Source organism: Eubalaena glacialis, chromosome 19, assembly GCF_028564815.1.
Source record: "Eubalaena glacialis isolate mEubGla1 chromosome 19, mEubGla1.1.hap2.+ XY, whole genome shotgun sequence".
NCBI classification, from domain to species: domain Eukaryota; kingdom Metazoa; phylum Chordata; class Mammalia; order Artiodactyla; family Balaenidae; genus Eubalaena; species Eubalaena glacialis.
Window position 1 is genome coordinate 47,508,111 of NC_083734.1, and position 20,497 is coordinate 47,528,607.

The window sequence follows — 20,497 nt, forward strand, 5'->3', positions numbered from 1 at the left end:
TTTTCAGTGGGCAACCCTTCTATCATCTCTGAATGTTAAAGGTGATCCCACAGAGCTCAAAGAGAAGAGGCAATATGGTAAGGACCAATTTTAAAGTTTGTAATACCTAGATAACAATGATCAACACTTTGAAGCAAGATGAATAAATTAAAATTCTTGGTTAGACATTAAAGTATTCTTGCCAAGAATAAGTGTACACTGTATGGAGGGATATTGATTCCTACATATGAGTTCCAATATGCCCATTATATTTGTTTATGGGAGACACTGCAATTTTAAGGTAATTTACATTCCTTGGCAATCAAGTTACTCTGTTATAGGCAATGTCTTTTATTGTTCCATCTGGCACTTGCTAACACCATTCTTGAAGAACCTAGAAATGAAGGTCAGTCACTCTGCTTATCAGGAACAGAACCAAGTAAAAACAAATTTTTGGAAAAACAACCATGAGATTCTGGTTCATCACCATTTTCCATATCTAATGGTTCCTTCAAGATAAAACAAAACTCTTCCTTCCATGATAGCTTTCCAACAAAGGGAGATTAAAGAAAAAAAAGAAAAGAAAGTTTCCCACCCTACCCTCTAAATTGTCATTCATACTGGTGAAAGAGCCAGTCTTGTTAGCAGCTAAATATTGCACTGCCTTTCATTCTGTGTACAGTCAGGGTCCAATGAAAGGGGCACGCTCAGGGTATAAGTGATGGATGATGACACTGCTGGCTCAAGAGTGAAGACTCAGTATATGGAAGGACAAGAAACACGTCAGCACTAGTCACACATCCAGTTGCAAAAGTCTTGATTTCCAGAAGTTAAAATTCATCACTTTCAGCTGCATGAAGTTGTGTGTCATCCGCATCTGTCATGCTGCTCTCCTGGGATTCATCTGTTCCCACTTTAAAAATAAAACAAAAGTCTACAGTAAGATATCTGACAAATATTTTTTGTTGGTTCATGAAAACAAGTAAAGAAAACTATTATATTCAGAGAGATGAGACCTTAAATAAAAGCCCTTAAAAATCCTGATATCCTTCAATAAAATGCAATTCAAGTTCCTTATTTTATAGCATGTCTAAGATTATTTTATTGCATTTAACCTTTAAGAGTTTTAACTACTAAAACTGCCTCTCCCTAATGAATTCCTATTCCTAACCTAAGAATCAGAACTATTCTCTGACATTCCGTCCAATTGTTGACTCCACTTTGGGGACAGTCCCCGTTAGTTCACAAAAATACAGAATATGAATATATTTCTGGAACAAAGCCATCTTAGTTTATCTCATCAGAGGTGTCTCAATTCTCCTATTAAAAAATATTAATATATTAAGTCTTGGCTCTCACTATTTTAAGACATACTCTCAATTAAGGGATAGAGTATATTTTTTGCTTTTTAATTAATTGATGTATAGCTGATTTACAATATTATATTAGTTTCAGGTGTACAATATAGTGATTCAATATAGGGATAGAGTATTTTTTTTTTTTTTTAATTATTTGTTTATTTATTTATTTATTTATGGCTGTGTTGGGTCTTCGTTTCTGTGCGAGGGCTTTCTCCAGTTGCGGCAAGTGGGGGCCGCTCTTCATCGCGGTGCGCGGGCCTCTCACTATCGCGGCCTCTCTTGTTGCGGAGCACAGGCTCCAGACGCGCAGGCTCAGCAATTGTGGCTCACGGGCCTAGTTGCTCCGCGGCATGTGGGATCTTCCCAGACCAGGGCTCGAACCCGTGTCCCCTGCATTGGCAGGCAGATTCTCAACCACTGCGCCACGAGGGAAGCCCCGGGATAGAGTATTTACTGCCTTAAATTATCAATCTAATTCTTTGCTCCTTCCTCTTTCTTGACCTCTCCATTTAAATATATTTGCCATATATTTAGATTTTAGATTTGTGAGAGCTACATAGAATTTGAATAGCTACTACAGATCTGTCAGTACTTTAAAATGTGCACAAATTTATTATTCATTCACTTAGCACTTACAATGTTTTCAACATAGTCACACCTATCATCTTTTCTCCCCCTACCACGTTCCTATGAAGCAGATAAGGCAGGCATTAGTTACACAGATTGAAGCTTAGGTAAAAATCAGCAATGGATTTGACAAAAATCACACAGCAAACTAGATCCAGAACTGAAACTAGTTACCTGGCTCCATATGCATGCTGTTATTATACTACCCTGTTCAATTTCCCTAAAATTTCATTTGGTATAAAGACTCTATCATGGTTAGAGATAAAATAAAAAAGCAGTCCCTAAATCCTTATACAAAAGGTAGCTTTCTGAATACTCCAAAAAATTTCCATGTTTATTCTGTGCCATAAAGAAATATGTTTCATCTTACCAACTCTGATGTGGTGTTTCACTAGCTTTCTGCTTTGAATAACCACATATAAACCTAATTTACATGGATGATACTCACTGATCTGTTCCTCTTGGGTTATTGGCTCCTCATCATCTGGAAGGTAGCGCTTATCAATCGCCTCTTTAATCTGGTTATTGGCTCCTTTAGGATCTAAATCCATAGCCCAAGAGAAATTCATCAGGGCGAGGTGCGTTTGACCTAACTTCTTGTAAACCTAAAAATAAACAGCAGCACTACATTTTTCATTAAGTTGTAAGCTTCAGCTATAAAATCCTAAGCATTTTAAATTTAAATTAGGCTCTTGATTATGTGCTATAAATTCATTCTGATGAGTAGGACATTTTCATCCTATCGAAGAATTCATACCAACTTTTGAGTTCCTTTTAATATATTCAGATATTATTTTCAGAATTCCTTGCCTGTATCTCTCAGGTAGTGAGCTTCCAATAAATCTCACTCTGTCTGGAACAATGATAATGGAAAGAAATGGACTATAAGCTGCTTGATTAGCATTCATTTACACTGACTTTAAACGGAGTTACACCAACTCTCAGCACCTGTCCACTGTCCTCAGCTACCTTAACCAACTGGCTTCTGGGGGCCCAGTGTGTAAAATCCTGACGAGTCTGGCCTTGGAAATTTTGCAAGCCATTTTTTCAAACTAAACAACACAGTGGCATTACTTTTCTTCTTTTGGGGGATGTTTGAGTATTTTATTGATAATTGGAAGCTAAGGGCTTTCCTTGAGGTAGCCTCAGTTATGAACTCATTACTGGCCATTGGCTGCAAGTGCTAATATACTTCCAAAACTATAGAAGGATTAGGGTTATAGGGTGTGTGTTCTTGCTTCTTCATTAGGAGTATCATCTTCTTAAATGTTAAAACTAAATCCATTCTTTATTTCCAGAGCAATTAGTTCAGAGCTCTAGTTGAATTTGCTCAATAGATATTGCACAATAAAATATTATATTTATTCTTCAAAAATTAATATTTGTTATGAAAGTCACAGTTTAGAACCAGGGCCCCAATCTTTACCTTTCCTATTAAGAAGTAAACGAGGGATTCTTTGGGAACAATTTGTTTCAATTCTTCAAGTTCTTGTAAAGCAGACTGAAAAAAGCAAAGAAAAACACAGTAGCAAAATTGTCCAGTTTTGACTAAGCAAGTGTTTTTATTTAATTTCCCAAATCATCTTAACTAAAGCTTACTAGATCTTAATCAGTGTACTTCCTTGTTGCATTAATTCTTGTTGTGAAAATAAAATGCAAGGAAAATACTTATGACAACAGGAACTAAGAAGTGGCAGGAATTCACCAAAATTCACTGAAAACACACACAATTCTTTGTGAAATATGGAGGTGACAACCCTTGCTTTTGTCACCATTTTGTTTAAAATAACTAAACTCCATCACACTGTATATGAAAGTGTTTTAAAAACTAAGTTGCAGAACAACTCTGAAGTTCTGTTAATTTACCTTCTCCCTGACACCAGCACTAAGCTTTGAATACCAACCTGCCATTTTTTTTTTTTTTTTAAATTTTATTTATTTATGACTGTGTTGGGTCTTCGTTTCTCTGCGAGGGCTTTCTCTAGTTGTGGCAAGCGGGGGCCACTCTTCATCGCGGTGCACGGGCCTCTCACTATCGCGGCCTCTCTTGTTGCGGAGCACAGGCTCCAGACGCGCAGGCTCAGTCGTTGTGGCTCACGGGCCCAGGTGCTCCGCGGCATGTGGGATCTTCCCAGACCAGGGCTCGACCCCGTGTTCCCTGCATTGGCAGGCAGATTCTCAACCACTGTGCCACCAGGGAAGCCCCCAACCTGCCATTTTAACTAATGATGAAGAGCCTAAAATTTAACCCTCTGAATTGAGTTAAAATTATCTAGCGATTTTCTGACCACTGCTAAAGGGTTCAGGAGATTGAAAAGACAGATAGGAACATTGCATTTGTATTTAAAAGAAAGATATGATGATTAAAAATAAAAACTGGGGCTTCCCTGGTAGCGAAGTGGTTGGGAGTCTGCCTGCCAATGCAGGGGACATGGGTTCGAGCCCTGGTCTGGGAAGATCCCACATGCCGCGGAGCAACTAAGCCCGTGTGCCACAACTGCTGAGCCTGCGCTCTGGAGCCCGCGAGCCGCAGCTGCTGAGCCCACGTGCTGCAACTACTGAAGCCCATGTGCCTGGAGCCCATGCTCCGCAACGAGAAGCCCGCACACCACAACGAAGAGTGGCCCCGCTCGCCACAACTAGAGAAAGCCCGAGGGCAGCAGCGAAGACCCAATGCAGCCAAAAATAAAAAACAAAAAAAAACTGCCTCCCCAAATGAGATACTGTCAATTTTTCACCTAGTAAATGGACAAAAATAAAAAAGTTTGATGTTACATAAAGTTACCATGAGTGAGGGAAATCAGGTATTCTCATCACTGAGGGCAGAACTGTAAATTGATGCAACCTCTGTGTGAGGACAACTTAGCATTATCTATTAAGTTAAAAACTGCATGTAAACATTGATTCAGCAATCCCACTGTTAGGAATCTGGCCTAGTTATGTTAACTAACATAATATTTTTCTAATCAGAATAAAAAATCAGTGAGAAGAGTGACATTGCTTAACATTTTTGCAAATCTCGGGTCAACAGAAGACAGCTGGACTCTCTTATCTGCTTCTGCATTCAATCTGCTATGATATCACATCAAGTAGTTTTTGAAACATTCCACTGTACACTGGGGAGAAAATGAAAGTGAAAAAGGCAAATAACATCTAAATATTATTATGAAAATAGTTTTGACCTTGTGGACTTCTTGAAAGGGTTTCTGGGACCTCCCCAACAGAAGTTCCCAGACCATACTTTGAGAATCACTGCTTTAAAGAAAATTTAATCAAGATAACGTACCCCAAAACTTCTATACTTCTACATCACAAACAGTTCACACAGTTCAGAATTGATTTGTGTTTTTTCCTATGACTGTACATTACAACTGTTATCAAAATTTCATGTATCTATCATGCCTCCCCCCCCGATAATCTACTTGCAAATAGAAAAATAGTGAGAAATAGTGAGAAATATTGAGAAATAGTGTCTAACACAGCACCAGAGTTCTCATTTTTGCCCTAAAAGACTTAAGACTTACACAACTAGATATCAACACAACACATTAAATAGGGTGGTGTCTAGTAATGTTTTTGCCACAGAGAGACTGAGGTGGTCCTCTAACACAATTTGATTTTCATTTTGGAGGCAAGACATTTCAGAAGCAAGCAGTAACTGTTCCTTATGCCCTTTTTCTACCTGTATCTAATCCATGCATCAAAGTAGGCCTTATAATTCAGCCAAGCCCCAAGCTGGTACTCAAAAATGACTATAACCATTACGGCCTGGACAGTGGGTCAGATTAGAACATGAGCTTCTTGAACCAAGTATAGGGCTGATTTACATGGCATTCCTGGTAGGTGTGGTGGCATTAAAATGGCTTTAAAAACAATAAATTGAATAAAATCCTTCAACAGAAAAACCTGACCACATATCTAGAAAAGTACAGTGAAGCAAAAAAAGAAAACAAATGCTGAATTACAATTATAGTACGTCAAAGAGCAAGTTAAAAGTGTTTATTAGATTTAAAAGAAGTTTTAAAAGGACAGAACAGTAGGATTAGACATCCACTTCTTCATAAAGAAACCCAGAGCAAGACTAGAAGAATTACTGAATAAATGACAAAGAATTAATTATACATTTAATCCCTTTATATATCTTTCTTAGTCTTGTAAAAAGTTAAGGGCTTACCACCAAGTTTGTATTTTTCGATTTCAGCAAATTTCAATGCATACTGCAAGAACAGATTTCTAGGGAAAGAGTCTACTAAAATGGATTATTTAGCCCAAGTTTTTCCATGCACTTAAATTTCGGGTATTTTTTTGGTAAGTTTTTAACTGTTTTTAGTAGAAAGAGCCTGAATTTATTTAAAAAGTAACCTGAACTTAAAATCAAAACTTTGGATTCATACTTTATGATTACCTAGTCTCCCTGTTACAAGATCTCATAACTCACTATGTATACTTTTCCTTTATGTATTATTCTTGTGATTATTTGATTAATGTCTGTTCTCCCTCTAGAAGGGTACTAGATGGTAAGCTATTCAAAGGCAGGAAATATGGTTGCTTCACTTGCCACTATATTCCTAGTGCCTGACATATAACAGATACTCAAATAAATACTTACTGAAAAATGCACACATTCATTTGTCATCTGTTCACATATTTTGGTCCTAACAGGATGGTTTAGGTTTTACATTTAAGATAACTGCCTTTCCACATAGGAAATCTTTTCAAGGGATAACCATATATTCCTAAATATCCATACACCCATCCTTCCCATGAGTACTTCTCATGAAGAAATAAAATCACACAGGCACAAAAAAGAAATTAATAGCTTTTAAAAATGGGGAAAATAGACTAAGATAAAAATTCAAGTATAAATAACTTTTAGTTTATTAAAAAAGGGGCAAAACTTAAGCAGTACAATGTTGGAGACGATTAAGATACATATATATATCTTACCTTATATTTTTCATTTGCAAATAAAACTGAGGCTCTGTGAAATTTGCATAGAGGGTTCTTAGGATCAATAACAATGGCTTTGTTTAGGGTATCCAAAGCCTTCTCAGATTTTTTCAGCGCGTGCTGAACCTGTAAGAAATAAAGATCCTATTTTTCCTTTTGATATTTATGAGGAAAGGTGAAAACCAAATAGTGTGACTCAAAACCAACATAGCTCCCAATTCACCATTACCCTACATAATGATAATCAAGATTCTATCTTTAGAGTAGATAGTTGGTTACCTTTAAGCCTAAAAGATAAGAAAAAACTTTGTCTTCCTTCTCAATAAAATCTGTACTATTTAGCTAGATAATACTCACATTTTAACAGATTTATTATGGTCCTCTAAATATTAGACTTTTCAAAACTTTCCAAGAACCCCTAGAGGATTTGGCTCTAAAACTTACCAACCCTGTTTCACTCGGAACAATTACACTTTTACCTATTTCAGGAATTTGTTTTAAAAATGGTCCTTCTGCTTTACATATTTGAAAACCATTGATCTGTAATTCTGGGTAGTAAATAATTTAATTTAAATAACTTAAAAGAAAACCAACCAAGTCTCACTATTTATTCATGTGTACTCATATTCTGCTCTGTTCCTCCTTAGATGAATTATATGTTAAAAATGAAGTGGAACAGACTCACAGACATAGAAAACAACCTTATGGTTACCAAAGGGAAAGGGGTGGGGGAGGGATAAATTAGGAGTTTGGGACTAACAGATACAGACTACTATATACAAAATACATAAACAGCAAGGACCTACTGTATAGCACAGGGAACTATATTCAATATCTCATAATAACCTATAATGGGAAAGAATCTGAAAAAGAATATATATATAACTGAATCATCTTGCTGAAAACCTGAAACTAACACAACATTGTAAATCAACTATACTTCAAAAAAAAAACAAAAACAGGGAAACTATAGCAAAGATAAGCGACCTTTCTAGGTCTTAGAACCCACAGATCACACAATGCTGGACTATGGGCTTTAGAAACTGGCCAGTGGGGGGTGTTCAACCATCACACTTTGTCTGTTTTATATTGTATAATTATGAAACCGTAACCCAGTCTCTTACCTGGACTTTGAGTGTGATTGGAAAGTGGGATTAAAACTGAAATTACGTTCCTTGAAAATCTCAATAAAAATAAATAAGTTAATAAAATAAAATAAAGTGGAGTGAATGGATGTGATTGTGGAACTTTAACAAACAAGAATGTGAGAGTAGGTACTGCCAACATCTGGTGCTAAATTCATCTATGCAATGATCTTTGCAGAAGGTTATTACTACATGCGGCCAAATATTCTGCTCACAGAACTGAAATCCTAAATACTAGGTTCCCTAACAGAGGAGCATACTCTTTTATCTAAAAACTTCAAATAAACCACTCAAAATTATAAAACAATCTGTTCCACAATAACTTTAGAAGCAAGCCTACTTTAAAAAATGTTCAACTTCACTAAAAGGTATCAAGAGATAATCAAGTTTGGTTTATCTTAAGTAAAGTGATAGAAAAAAAAAATCTTTAATTTGACATACTTTATATTTTTTGCACATTATCTAACTATAAAAGAAGTTACCATGTCAATTTTTAAGAAATTATAAAGAACTAGAATTCTTCCCCCAAAATGAATAGTGAAATTCCAAACTAATATAATTTTCCTCATATTGTACGCTTGTTCACACAAAAGCCAGACTTGCTGAGAGAAAGAAAAAGGGGCAGGGGAAGGAAAGAGGGAGAGGGGAAGGGGGTGAGAGGGCAAGAAAAAGAACTTAAGGTACCATGCTTGCAGAGAAACTAGTAAATGAGATTTTAAAAAGCAAACATACCTTTTCTCCTATCTTATCAAAGTACAACTTATTATCAGATACATTAAAAAAAAATAAATATAAAATTGGCAATCCACACTGCCTTATAAGAATTTTAATTAGTCCTGACATATCTATATCACTCAGAGGCTAAAATACAAGAAATCATTTGCCTTAAATTATTAATTACTTAATTTAGGAGCTAAATATTAATATGGAAAACTGCTTTCAAAAATATGAAGTATCTCATATGAGTGTTATAATAACCCTATGAGGTATGCAAGGTGGTATTACTTGTCATTCATAAAATAGAACCTCAGAGAAATTAGGTAACTTGCCCAAGGAATGAGGGTACTCCAGTGATTTCTCTTTATGCCAAGCAAAAAGGCAATATTTTTGGCTGTAAAAGAATCCAGGATATTGTTTCAAGAATAACAATAACAAAAAGCCCTAATTTTCATTATAGCAATTAAGTCAATAACAAACATTTCAAAAGGGATTAACTGAACAATACTTAGAAAGCTACTTACTACTCCAATGTGGCAAAGCAAAACCGAACTTTGAGGGTTGATGTCAAGTGCTTTCTGGAAATGCATTTCTGCAAGGCTGAATTTTTCCTGCTTGTAATAAATCATTCCTAAACCATACCTGAGAGTTTAAAATAAAGTACAATTTTAGGGATATGAACTGCTAATTTAGTTCAATAAAAGAATATATATGGAATGTGGCATTTTAATAAACCAGTAGAAAAATACTGATGGTCTTAGGATAGGCAAAAACTATCAGTCATGATAAAAAATTGTCAAAGCATTCTAGACAAGTCACTTTTACAGGTGAAAACAATAAATCCAATCCAGTTAATCAATCAATCAAATAAAACTATAACAATGAGGGAAAAAAGAAACCACATCCTTAGACCCACCACTACAATCTAGATTTAGTAACTAATTTTTACTGAGTGGTTATCATGTGTGTGTGCCAATAATTTTGTTAAATTCTTTGTGTGATTTATCTCATTTAATCCTAGATGGAACCAAGGAGATAGGTACTGTTACCAATCACATTTTTAAATACAGAAACTGAGGCTTAGAGAAGTTAAATAACTTGCCCAAAGCTATACAGCTAATAAGGATTCTAATCAGTTCCTTCCTTTATGATTCTAGACCCTAAACTCCTAACAATGCTACTTCCATGTTATTTGTCCAAATGCATATATATTTTATACTATAATTAGAATATGCATAGTGTCATGTTCTGCTTCCATCCCGTCTCTCCACTCACTGTGTCAAAAATATGCTCCTACAGACTTCAAAATTTATAGACTTCAAAATTATATTTTTTAAAGGTTTCAAATAGACTTCAAAATTATACATTTTAAAGACTATGTAACAGTACATTAAGTTGATATACAGGTATTTTTCCTGAATTTTCAAAACATCAAATGAACACATTGTGACTGATTTACATTAAGGATCCCTCTTGGCTAAACTAGCTAATGATGATGGGGAATAAACACCAAATAATTAAGAAAAAAACCACAAGAGTATATCTGCTTTATTTGTGTGGTTTTGTTTATTATTATAATTGTGTTAGAGGTGAAGAAAAAGTATGAAAAGTTCTGTGCTAATAATGGTGGAAGTGGAGATAACTGAAGAAAGACTACTTACCTTGGAGTTGGAAAAACAAATTTGCTTAATGTTTAGTTAAATACTTATATAGTTACCTAAATAACTCAATATTGAAATTCCTCCCAGTAAAAGCTTGCTAGTCTAAATATTCCTCCTTTTCTCTAACTGAAACAATTATTTTTATAGCATAATATTTGATATGGTAAAGTTTTTTTAAGAATGCAACTATTGCAATATAGCAGAACAGATAGTACACATTTAAAAAACAACAGAAGTCCTATTAAGAACTGAGCTCTGAAAATATCACAGAGAACTTTATGTGAATGTTGGCAAGCCTGACTGTTTAATAGGTCGGCAGAAGCTAGCACTTATCAGGCCATCTTTCAGGCAATGTAACTGCTTAGAAATGAGATATCCATTAAAAAACACATATACACAAATGAAAAAATATATTTCAATAATCTAGTGCTTCAGATTTAGTGACAAATAGAAAATTGCTATAATGATTAACCCGAAAGATTAACCTTCCACAGTCCCAACCACTTTCTATTTTAATCACCATTTTAGTGTGCTAAGAAAAAGTAGCAAATCAAAGTAACAAAACCACCTATTTGCAAAAATTTGGCAGGAGAAAAGGTTGAAACTGTTGAATATAAGGATCTGGAATTCTATTGGCATTAGTTAAGAGTTTGTTAAAGGTATAAATTTCACATAAAAAACCATTTTGGTTAGAAGTTATCAACTAGTATGTACCATTCGTAAGTATTAGTTAGTACTCAAATTCATGACAACGAAGAGATATCTAACAAGAAAAATTACTGAGTATCAGCCCCATCAATAAGACACTGCCTTTGCACTTTGTTAGCACTTACCATGCATTATAATGTCTAGGATTGACTCTGATAGCATTTCGAAAACAAGCTAATGCTTTGTCTAATTCTTCAGTTAACACAAACTCATGCCCTAATAGAGTATAGGCATAAGCATAATTTGGATCAACCTGGATAGCTCTCTGGAAGAATTTAATCGCAATATCATGTTCCCGTTGCAAACTGAAACAGTTCCCTGCAGCACACCAGGCCTTAAAAAAATGGAAACAAGAACCAAATGCACAATTAAAATTTTGTTTTATTTTTTTCTAACAAAAGCAATCTATAACTAAAATCAAGACTCAGATCTTACTTAGAACAGAAAGACAACAATTGAAAGAGTTTTAATATAGTCAATCCTCATTCGTGGATTCCATATTGGCAAATTTGTCTACTTTCTAAAATTTATTTGTAAAACCAAAATCAATACTTGCAGTGCTTTAGTGATCACTGGTGGATCCAAGTGTGATATGTGTGTGTATATTTCCCCTAGGAGCAATGGTTCAGTATTTGCCAATTCAGTGTTCATGGAGACTACAGAAGCTTAAATATGTTACAGAAGTACCACCAAGTATTCTTGAGATGCACGGAAATAAAATCCTTATAGGACTGAAACATGTAAACTGTGCCTATGTCTTAAAATGACAGTTAAAATTATTATTTTAATTTAAAATGAGCACTTTAAAAAAATCTCTATTTCTGTTTAATGAACTCTACTCTTGGTGACAACAGCAATTATAACAAAACCAAATCTTGATTAACCCTGAATGAAATATCTGCTTTATGATTTTTCTATTTGTGAATCTACACCATATACTCTAGGATTTCCCCTTCTTCTCTGAGTCCCTGCCTATACAGAAGAATACGAAAATAAGTGTGGGTGATACTAAATGAATGATTTGGGTCATTTCCGTCTGGTAAAGATGATCAAAAGATAGCTACAGGGAATTCCCTGGTGGTTCAGTGGTTAGGACTCTGCACTCTCACTGCCTAGGGCCCGAGTTCACTCCCTGGTCAGGGAACTAAAATCCCACAAGCTGCGCTGGTGAGGCAAAAAAAAAAAAAAAAATTAAAAAAAGATAGCCACATAAGCAAAGTGTTTCAGTTAATTTACCTCTGGTGAATTTTTATCCATATCTGTTAAGTCTTTTGAAAGAACTGAAAGAGCAACATCCTTTTGAAGATGCCAAAGTGTTGTAGAGTAGATCTCCATGCCTTCCACTCTGTAATTCTCAATTCTTCTAACCTCTGAAAATACTCTTTCAGCCTGAAATATAAAAACTAGTAAGGCGAAAACAAGTTGATACAATTTACATATATAGAGGGAGAGTGCTGGGCACTGTTCTCATAGGACCTAAATGCTGCCTTGTTTTACAGTGTTTATGTGAACTAGTATTGATACTAACACATGGCCAAATTGAGGAAGCTTCCATGGTAGGTCAAATATTGATGTAATCATATTCACACTTAACCTAGTTTTTATAAACAAGTCATGGCAGGAACATGAATTCTGAAAAGAAAATTTGTTTCCACCAAAAAGACAGAAGAGAGATCTATACAAAGTTAATAATTTAAAAAGAAGTCAATTATTTTATTCTCAAAAAACACTATTCCATGTTTTAATTATGGCTTTATAGAATAACTCTCAGGAAAGGTGAGAGAAGAATGACCTCTGTAATACAAAACCTATTTTTGTACTGATTATTAAGAGGTTGAGTTGAAAACTTTAGGGGAAAAACAGGCTTGGCTGGCCGCCAACCCTATGGCATGCTGAGCACTGAATATTTCCACCAATGTCTTACCTGCTAGGAACTATAGTCCCTGCCTAGTATAATTCCCTTTTTTCCGCAGCACTCTCTTGACTTTAGGGTCCCTTCTCAGCTACCAGGTCAAAGTTTTTCCTCACCACACTCAAAGCTTCCAGAACTGTGCTTCTCTCCCCTGAAGTTTGAGGCTTTGGGTTATGTAGCTCCCCAGTTTATCAATTCAGTAAGTTAAAAATTCTGAAAGTCAAGTTTAGTTTAGAATAAGGAATATCTGGTTTACTCTTAATGAAATGAAGATGACAAAATATGGAAACAGAATTTATAAAACTAGAAAAATAGGAACAATTCTTAGATATGGCCATATACTATCTAAAATTAGCTTAGATTTGTGACTTCCCTGAAATCCCTTAAAAGTTATACAGATAAGTTTTTCAAATGGGCATTTTTCAAACATGCATTGGTTAAGAGAAGACAGACCTAACCACCTGCCAAATACAGGTTTTGGAAACCTTCTGGTTTAAAATTTTTCAGAATCTATTGCTTCCTCTGAAAAGTGACTGTGCCATAGACAAAAAGGAAAATGAAAAAAAAAAACTTATTAAATTAAGTTGAAACAAAGGCTTTCTTTAGTTAAATATCTGGGTCTACATCTGCTCTATAATTAGGGGTAACAATAAAATTCATGTAAAGTACCTGTGAAACAATAAATAAGAAATAATCCAAACAAAGCTTTTACCTGTGTACCAATTAAAAAAACCACAATCCAGCAATGAAAAAGTCTTTCTGTCTACAACTCTTTTTTCTTTAGTACTCAAAATTACAAGAATAGGTATCTTCTGCATTTATTCTCTACCTGGAAGTACACTTCACCCCTAGAGCTTTGCATGGCTCATTAAGGGAGAAGTAACCTTTTTCTGAGCATGTTTTTTAAAAATAGCACCATACTTCACTGTTTCCCAATCTCCTTACCATGCTTCATTTTTCTTTCATATGACTTATTGCTATGTCATATGCTTATTGCTATTATCACTGCTTATTGCTATGACTTATTGCTATTTCTTTCATATGCTTATTGCCTGTCCTTACATATTTATTGGCTTACAATATGTCTCTTACTAGAAAGTAAGCTCTCTGAAGGCAAGCAATTATCTGTCTAGCTATATTACAGTACAGAAGAGAGTCTAGGATACAACATGCACTCAAATATATGCTGAAAGTAATCAGGGCAAATAAGTGACCTTATTATCAACTTTAAATAATTTATGTTAGAGAAATGTTACTAATATATAGGTTTCTTAAAGTTTTTTTTAAACGTTTTTCTAATTTTAAGTTTAGGGGCGGGGGATGAAGTGCTTTGAAAGAAGAAATGGGGAGTAAATTAGAATTTTCTTTGGCTTTAGGCTAATCATCCTCTCCTTTCCTGATTTAAACAGATAACTTAAGCAACAAATATAATTAAAATTTAAATGATAAAAGTCTTGTAATACGGACATTATGTTCTCGATTACATACAACTTTCTTCATAGTATTAAATTTATAAAACATACTAAATGCCAAAAAGTCATCCCAGTAAGAACTCTATATATGTAGTAGAAAGAATTGATTATAAATATCTATTACATGGTAAATACGTATTTTCAGATCCAACTAAGTAGAGTACAAATGTTTCACATAAGAATGTATGGATGGGGACTCCCCTGGTGGTCCAGTGGTAAAGAACCCACCTTTCAAGCAGGGGACGCAGGTTCGATCTCTGGTCGGGAACTAAGATCCCACATGCTGTGGGGCAACTAAGCCCAAGTGCCACAACTATTGAGCTCACGCCTCAAGGAGAGAGCCCGCATGCCGCAAACTACAGAGCCCACGCGCCACAACTAGAGAGAGAATACCTGCCTGCCACAACTAGAGAGAAGTCCGAGCGGCACAACTAGAGAGAAACCCAAGCAGACCGTGTGCCGTAACAAAAAGATCCTGCATGCCTCAACAAAGATCCTGTGTGCCCCAACTAAGACCCGACACAAGCCAAAAAAAAAAAATAAGGAAAAATAAATTTTAAAAAAAAGAATGTATGGATGACTTGGGTTCTCTACAAATCTATCTCAAGTAATCCCAAAGAATTTAAACTACCCCTTAACACAGAAAGAATTGTGCTGATAAATTATAAATAGTGACAAAATAAATATAGACACTACATAATAAATACTGACCCTTTAGATCTAGCCTTCTCAAGCATAAGCATTTTAATTAAATTTAAATTATCTCTAGAAAGGCATATATAACTATTTTTCATACTTACTTGCATGTACTCTGAAAGTTCAAAATAGGCCCTTCCAATCTGGCACAGGACCCAACCAGTATTGTAGTGGTGAGAAGGTAGGTGGCTCAAGATATTTATAGCTTCTTTGCAGTTGTATGAGCACAAAGCTAAATAACCTTTCCCCATTTCACGAAGAAGGCTCATCAAACCTTCTAGGAGAAAACAATGTAGTAAACAAAGGAGAAAAACACAGTAAAGCAGTCTGGTTTTCTAGAAAGGCTAATTACAAAATAATTCACTAAAAATTCCAACATCTATCCAGAAAAAAATGGAAAGCACTTTAATGAACATAAATAAATTTACTTAAAATAAGTGAATAAAATAAAATAAAATACAAAGAAGATATTAAGCATTTAAAACAGACCTGCTGCTGCTTTCTGTAGATTAAATGCCTGGATCTGAGGTGTGATTGTGGAGATTTTCCCTTCTGAAATGATTGCAGAGTCTAATTTTGTTATTTCTAGGCTATCATTTATGTTAGGTTGAGTTATTCCTCCTTTATTAGTTTTACTTTTTGTTTTTCTGTTTGGGATTTTAGGTGGAAACTTCATTTTTAATTTTTTGCTATTCTCCTGTAACAAGAAGGAAAATCCTACACTTATTATATTCATTTATTTTAGACATCCCCCCAACCCTTTTTCTCAAGTATTAGATATAAAATAAACAGTTTTGATTGATCTGTATTTTTCTCAGAAAACAAAAGTCATCAAAGTCATTTAATTTCAAATGCAACAATTCTGAAAATAAATCATATTAACTAACTAGTGTTTAAGGTACATTAGCTTTAAGCATTTCTCTTTATTGAAAGTATATCACTTTTGGGACTTCCCCGGTGGTCCAATGGTTAAGAATCTGCCTTCCAATGCAGGGGACGTGGGTTCAATCCCTGGCTGGGGAACTAAGATCCCACATGCCGTGGGGCAACTAAGCCCAAGCACCACAACTATAGAGAGAAGCCCGCGCGCCGCAACGAAGAGCCCATGTGCCTCAACTACGACCCGACGCAGCCAAATAAACAAATAAATAAATAAACATTAAAAAAAAACCCATCACTTTCATTTATTATTTAAAAATAAGAAAGTAAGTAGATACAACAACTATCTAATTGTCTCAGAGCATTGTAATTTATAAGGTATAAAATTGCTGATCTATATATGTCAAAGTTAAAGACTGTCCATAATATTTGTCAATGGATGAAGAAAATTTACCAAAGGTATAAGTTCCTCCAATTGTGCAAAGAAACGTGCAAAGAAAACACAGAAAATTTCCATTTACTCTTCCCACAATTTTTCCCAATGATACCATTTGACATAACCGTAGTACACCATCAAATCCAGGATTTTGGAATTGGTACAACACTAGCAACCAAAACTATAGATCTTATTTGGATTTCATCAGTTTTCACATGCACCTTTTAAAAAATTTTGGTGTGTATAGTTCAGTATAATTTTGTCACATGTATGGATTTGTGTAATCAACTACCACAATAAAGATATAGGACTGCTCTACCACTACACAAAGAAATTCCCTTGTGCTATGCTGTAAAAGTCACATCCTTCCCTCAGTTCTAACTCCTAATAACCATTGACCTGCTCTCCATCACTATAATTTTGTAATTTCTACAATGTTATATTTATTAAAGGACCAAGAAAATTTACAAATGTTACAGATGGTCCTCCAAACTAAAAAACATTAAAAAATTTTTAAATAGTATAATTTATTCATCAGACATTGAGTCATCGATGAACAGAAATTTTAGAGGAGGAAGCATTAAGTAAATGTGACATACAGAAATCTTTAAATTACCTTGGTTGTAGAGCTGTCACTAGTAAAAAGTCGTGAACTTCTTCGAGGCAGTGCATTTGGGGGAGATGTGATAGTGGGGCTCAATACCTGAGGTGTTGTACTAAAAAATTATAAAAGTAGACATTAAAAAAAAAAAACTCAGTTTATGACCATTAACTATTGTTTCAATTCAAGTATATTAAAAAATATGCATTCAATATGTTTGCATTCTGAAATTGATGAGATCAGTCCTTTTCTCATCCCCCTATGAAAACTCTTATTTAAAAAATGATTCTTGTTATGATAAAATGACAAAAATTATAGCACAGATCTTCACTCTATCTGAAATTGCTAATTTGAACTTAAAACAATCCACATAAAAATTATGGGTCAATAAATAGTAAACACATCTATAAACCAATTATCTCTAGCCCTCATTTGCAACTATAGCAAGTTAGAGAAAAAGAAACTAGAACAATTGATACCTGGGAAGTTATTACCCTGTAAATTCAAACAGCCACACCAAGGGATTATTCTGTTTAGAGCAAAAAGAATCTAATAATCACTTGGATAGATTTTTTTTTTTTTTACTTTAAAGGCAAATCTTAAGATATAAGAATTCTATTCTTGATACACACCACTATACATAAAATAAACAAGGATTTACTGTATAGCACAGGGAACTATATTCAGTATCTTATAATAGCCTACAATGGAAAAGAATCTGAAAAAGAATATATGTATATGTATGTGTATATATATATATGTACGTATAACAAATCATTTTGCTGTACACCTGAAACTAATACAATTTTGTAAATCAACTATAGTTCAATTAAAAAAAAAAGAATTCCATTGTTAGAAAGCAAGCAGATTTAAACCTCAAATTATCTAATTGACAGTAAGTCTATGGACTAAACTATTTACAGTTTATACAGCTTATGGGAAATCCTACTAATTACCTGAGTCTGGGTCAAAGAAGCTTCTGAAAATAAAAGAGAAGCTGACCAGTGAATAAAGAATGCACAGGCTTTCAAAGACACAATCTCAATGTAGAGATTTCAGCAAGTGAGGTCATTTGGGTTGACCAATTTACTTTTTAATGATAATTTTTTTATTAATACTATTTTTTTTTTTAGCACAGTTTAAGGTTCACAGCAAAACTGAGGGGAAGGTACAGAGAATTTCTATATACTCCCTGCCCCCGCACATGCACAGCCTCCCCCATTATCAGCATCCCCCACCAAAGTGGTACAATGTTACAGTTAATGAATCTACAGTGACTATCACATTGTCACTCATTGATAATCATCCAAAGCCCATAGTTTACCTTAGAGGTCACTCTTGGTTTTGTATATTCTATGGGTTTGGAAAAATGTATTAGGACATGCATCTATCATTATGTCATCATACAGAATGTTTTCACCTTGGGCTGGGAATGGCTCATATTTTCAATAGCCAGAGTGAAAAAACCTCATACTAAACAGGCCATTGAGTAGAGTACTCAAAGTGGGGCAAAATTAATCCAGACTAAACGCTGCTCTTGTCCCACAGAACAAATTAAAAAGCAAAACCTGAAAGGATCAAGCTGTTAACAAGTAATTTAAGTGCATCCCACATATGGTCACCTTATCTTTGATAAAGGAGGCAAGAATATACAATGGAGAAAAGACAGCCTCTTCAATAAGTGGTGCTGGGAAAATTGGACAGGTACATGTAAAAGTATGAAATTAGAACATTCCCTGACACCATACACAAAAATAAACTCAAAATGGATTAAAGACCTAAGTGTAAGGCCAGACACTATCAAACTCTTAGAGGAAAACATAGGCAGAACACTCTATGACATAAATCACAGCAAGATCCTTTTTGACCCACCTCCTAGAGAAATGGAAATAAAACCAAAAATAAACAAATGGGACCTAATGAAACTTAAAAGCACAGCAAAGGAAACCATAAACAAGACGAAAAGACAACCCTCAGAATGGGAGAAAATATTTGCAAATGAAGCAACTGACCAATTAATCTCCAAAATATACAAGCAGCTCATGCAGCTCAATATCAAAAAAACAAACAACCCAATCCAAAAATGGGCAGAAGACCTAAATAGACATTTCTCCAAAGAAGATACACACATTGCCAACAAACACATGAAAGGATGCTCAACATCACTAATCATTAGAAAAATGCAAATCGAAACTACAATGAGGTATCACCTCACACCGTCAGAATGGCCATCATCAAAAAATCTACAAACAATAAATGCTGGAGAGGGTGCGGAGAAAAGGGAACCCTCTTGCACTGTTGGTGGGAATGTAAACTGATACAGCCACTATGGAGAACAGTATGGAGGTTCCTTAAAAAACTAAAAATAGAACTACCATATGACACAGCAGTCCCACTACTGGGCATATATATACCCTGAGAAAACCATAATTCAAAAAGAGTCATGTACCACAATGTTCATTGCAGCACTATTTACAAGAGTCAGGACATGGAAGCAACCTAAGTGTCCAACGACAGATGAATGGATAAAGATGTGGCACATATATACAATGGAATATTACTCAGCCACAAAAAGAAACGAAATTGAGTTATTTGTAGTGAGGCGGATGGACCTAGAGTCTGTCGTACAGAGTGAAGTAAGTCAGAAAGAGAAAAACAAATACCGTATGCTAACACATATATATGGAATCTAAAAAAAAAAGTGGTTCTGAAGAACCTAGGGGCAGGACAGGAATAAAGACGCAGACGTAGAGAATGGACTTGAGGACACGGGGAGGGGGAAGGGTAAGCTGAGACGAAGTGAGAGAGTGGCATTGACATATATACAAATGTAAAATAGATAGCTAGTGAGAAGCAGCTGCATAGCACAAGGAGATCAGCTGGGTGCTTTGTGACCACCTAGAGGGGTGGCATAGGGAGGGTGGGAGGGAGACACAAGAGGGAGGGGATATGGGGATATGTGTATACATATAGCTGATTTCACTTTGTTATACAGCAGCGACTAACACAACAATGTAAAGCAATTATACTCCAATAAAGATATTAAAAAAAAAAATTTGAGTGCATCCCAGAACAAAACTTGAAAAATTCTTAAAAGGATACAAAAAGTCCAGCACTCAACCACATAAAATTTCCAATAACCGGCATACAAAAAAACCTTGGCATGCAGAGAAGCAGAAAAATATAACCTATACTGAAGAGAAAAACCAATCAATAAAAAACAGACACAGTAAGACTTAGTAGTTAAGATCATTAAAAGAGCTACTATAAATGTAGTTCCATATGTTAAAAAAGGTAGGAGAAAGCATGGGCATGTTAAGGAGAGAACAAAATCAAACTTATAGAGATGAAAA

General features: G+C 34.9%; 1 protein-coding gene across 4 annotated transcripts in view; it reads right to left on the bottom strand.

Annotated features, from left to right (window-relative positions):
• Window positions 1-186: 186 nt before the first annotated feature.
• Window positions 187-20,497, bottom strand: part of CDC27 (cell division cycle 27) — a 54,773-nt gene continuing 34,462 nt past the window's right edge. The window contains exons 10-19 of one of the 4 annotated variants that reach the window (XM_061174795.1): window positions 17,160-17,259; window positions 15,718-15,925; window positions 15,333-15,502; window positions 12,385-12,537; window positions 11,274-11,482; window positions 9,304-9,421; window positions 6,915-7,043; window positions 3,394-3,468; window positions 2,416-2,572; window positions 187-892 (exon numbers count right to left, since the gene is read on the bottom strand). In XM_061174795.1, coding sequence (XP_061030778.1) covers window positions 810-892; window positions 2,416-2,572; window positions 3,394-3,468; window positions 6,915-7,043; window positions 9,304-9,421; window positions 11,274-11,482; window positions 12,385-12,537; window positions 15,333-15,502; window positions 15,718-15,925; window positions 17,160-17,259 — 1,402 coding nt within the window. In that variant the 3' untranslated portion in view covers window positions 187-809. Of the gene's footprint in view, window positions 893-2,415; window positions 2,573-3,393; window positions 3,469-6,914; window positions 7,044-9,303; window positions 9,422-11,273; window positions 11,483-12,384; window positions 12,538-15,332; window positions 15,506-15,717; window positions 15,926-17,159; window positions 17,260-20,497 lie in introns of all 4 variants that reach the window. The other 3 variants (XM_061174794.1, XM_061174797.1, XM_061174796.1) reach the window with 3 other exon arrangements.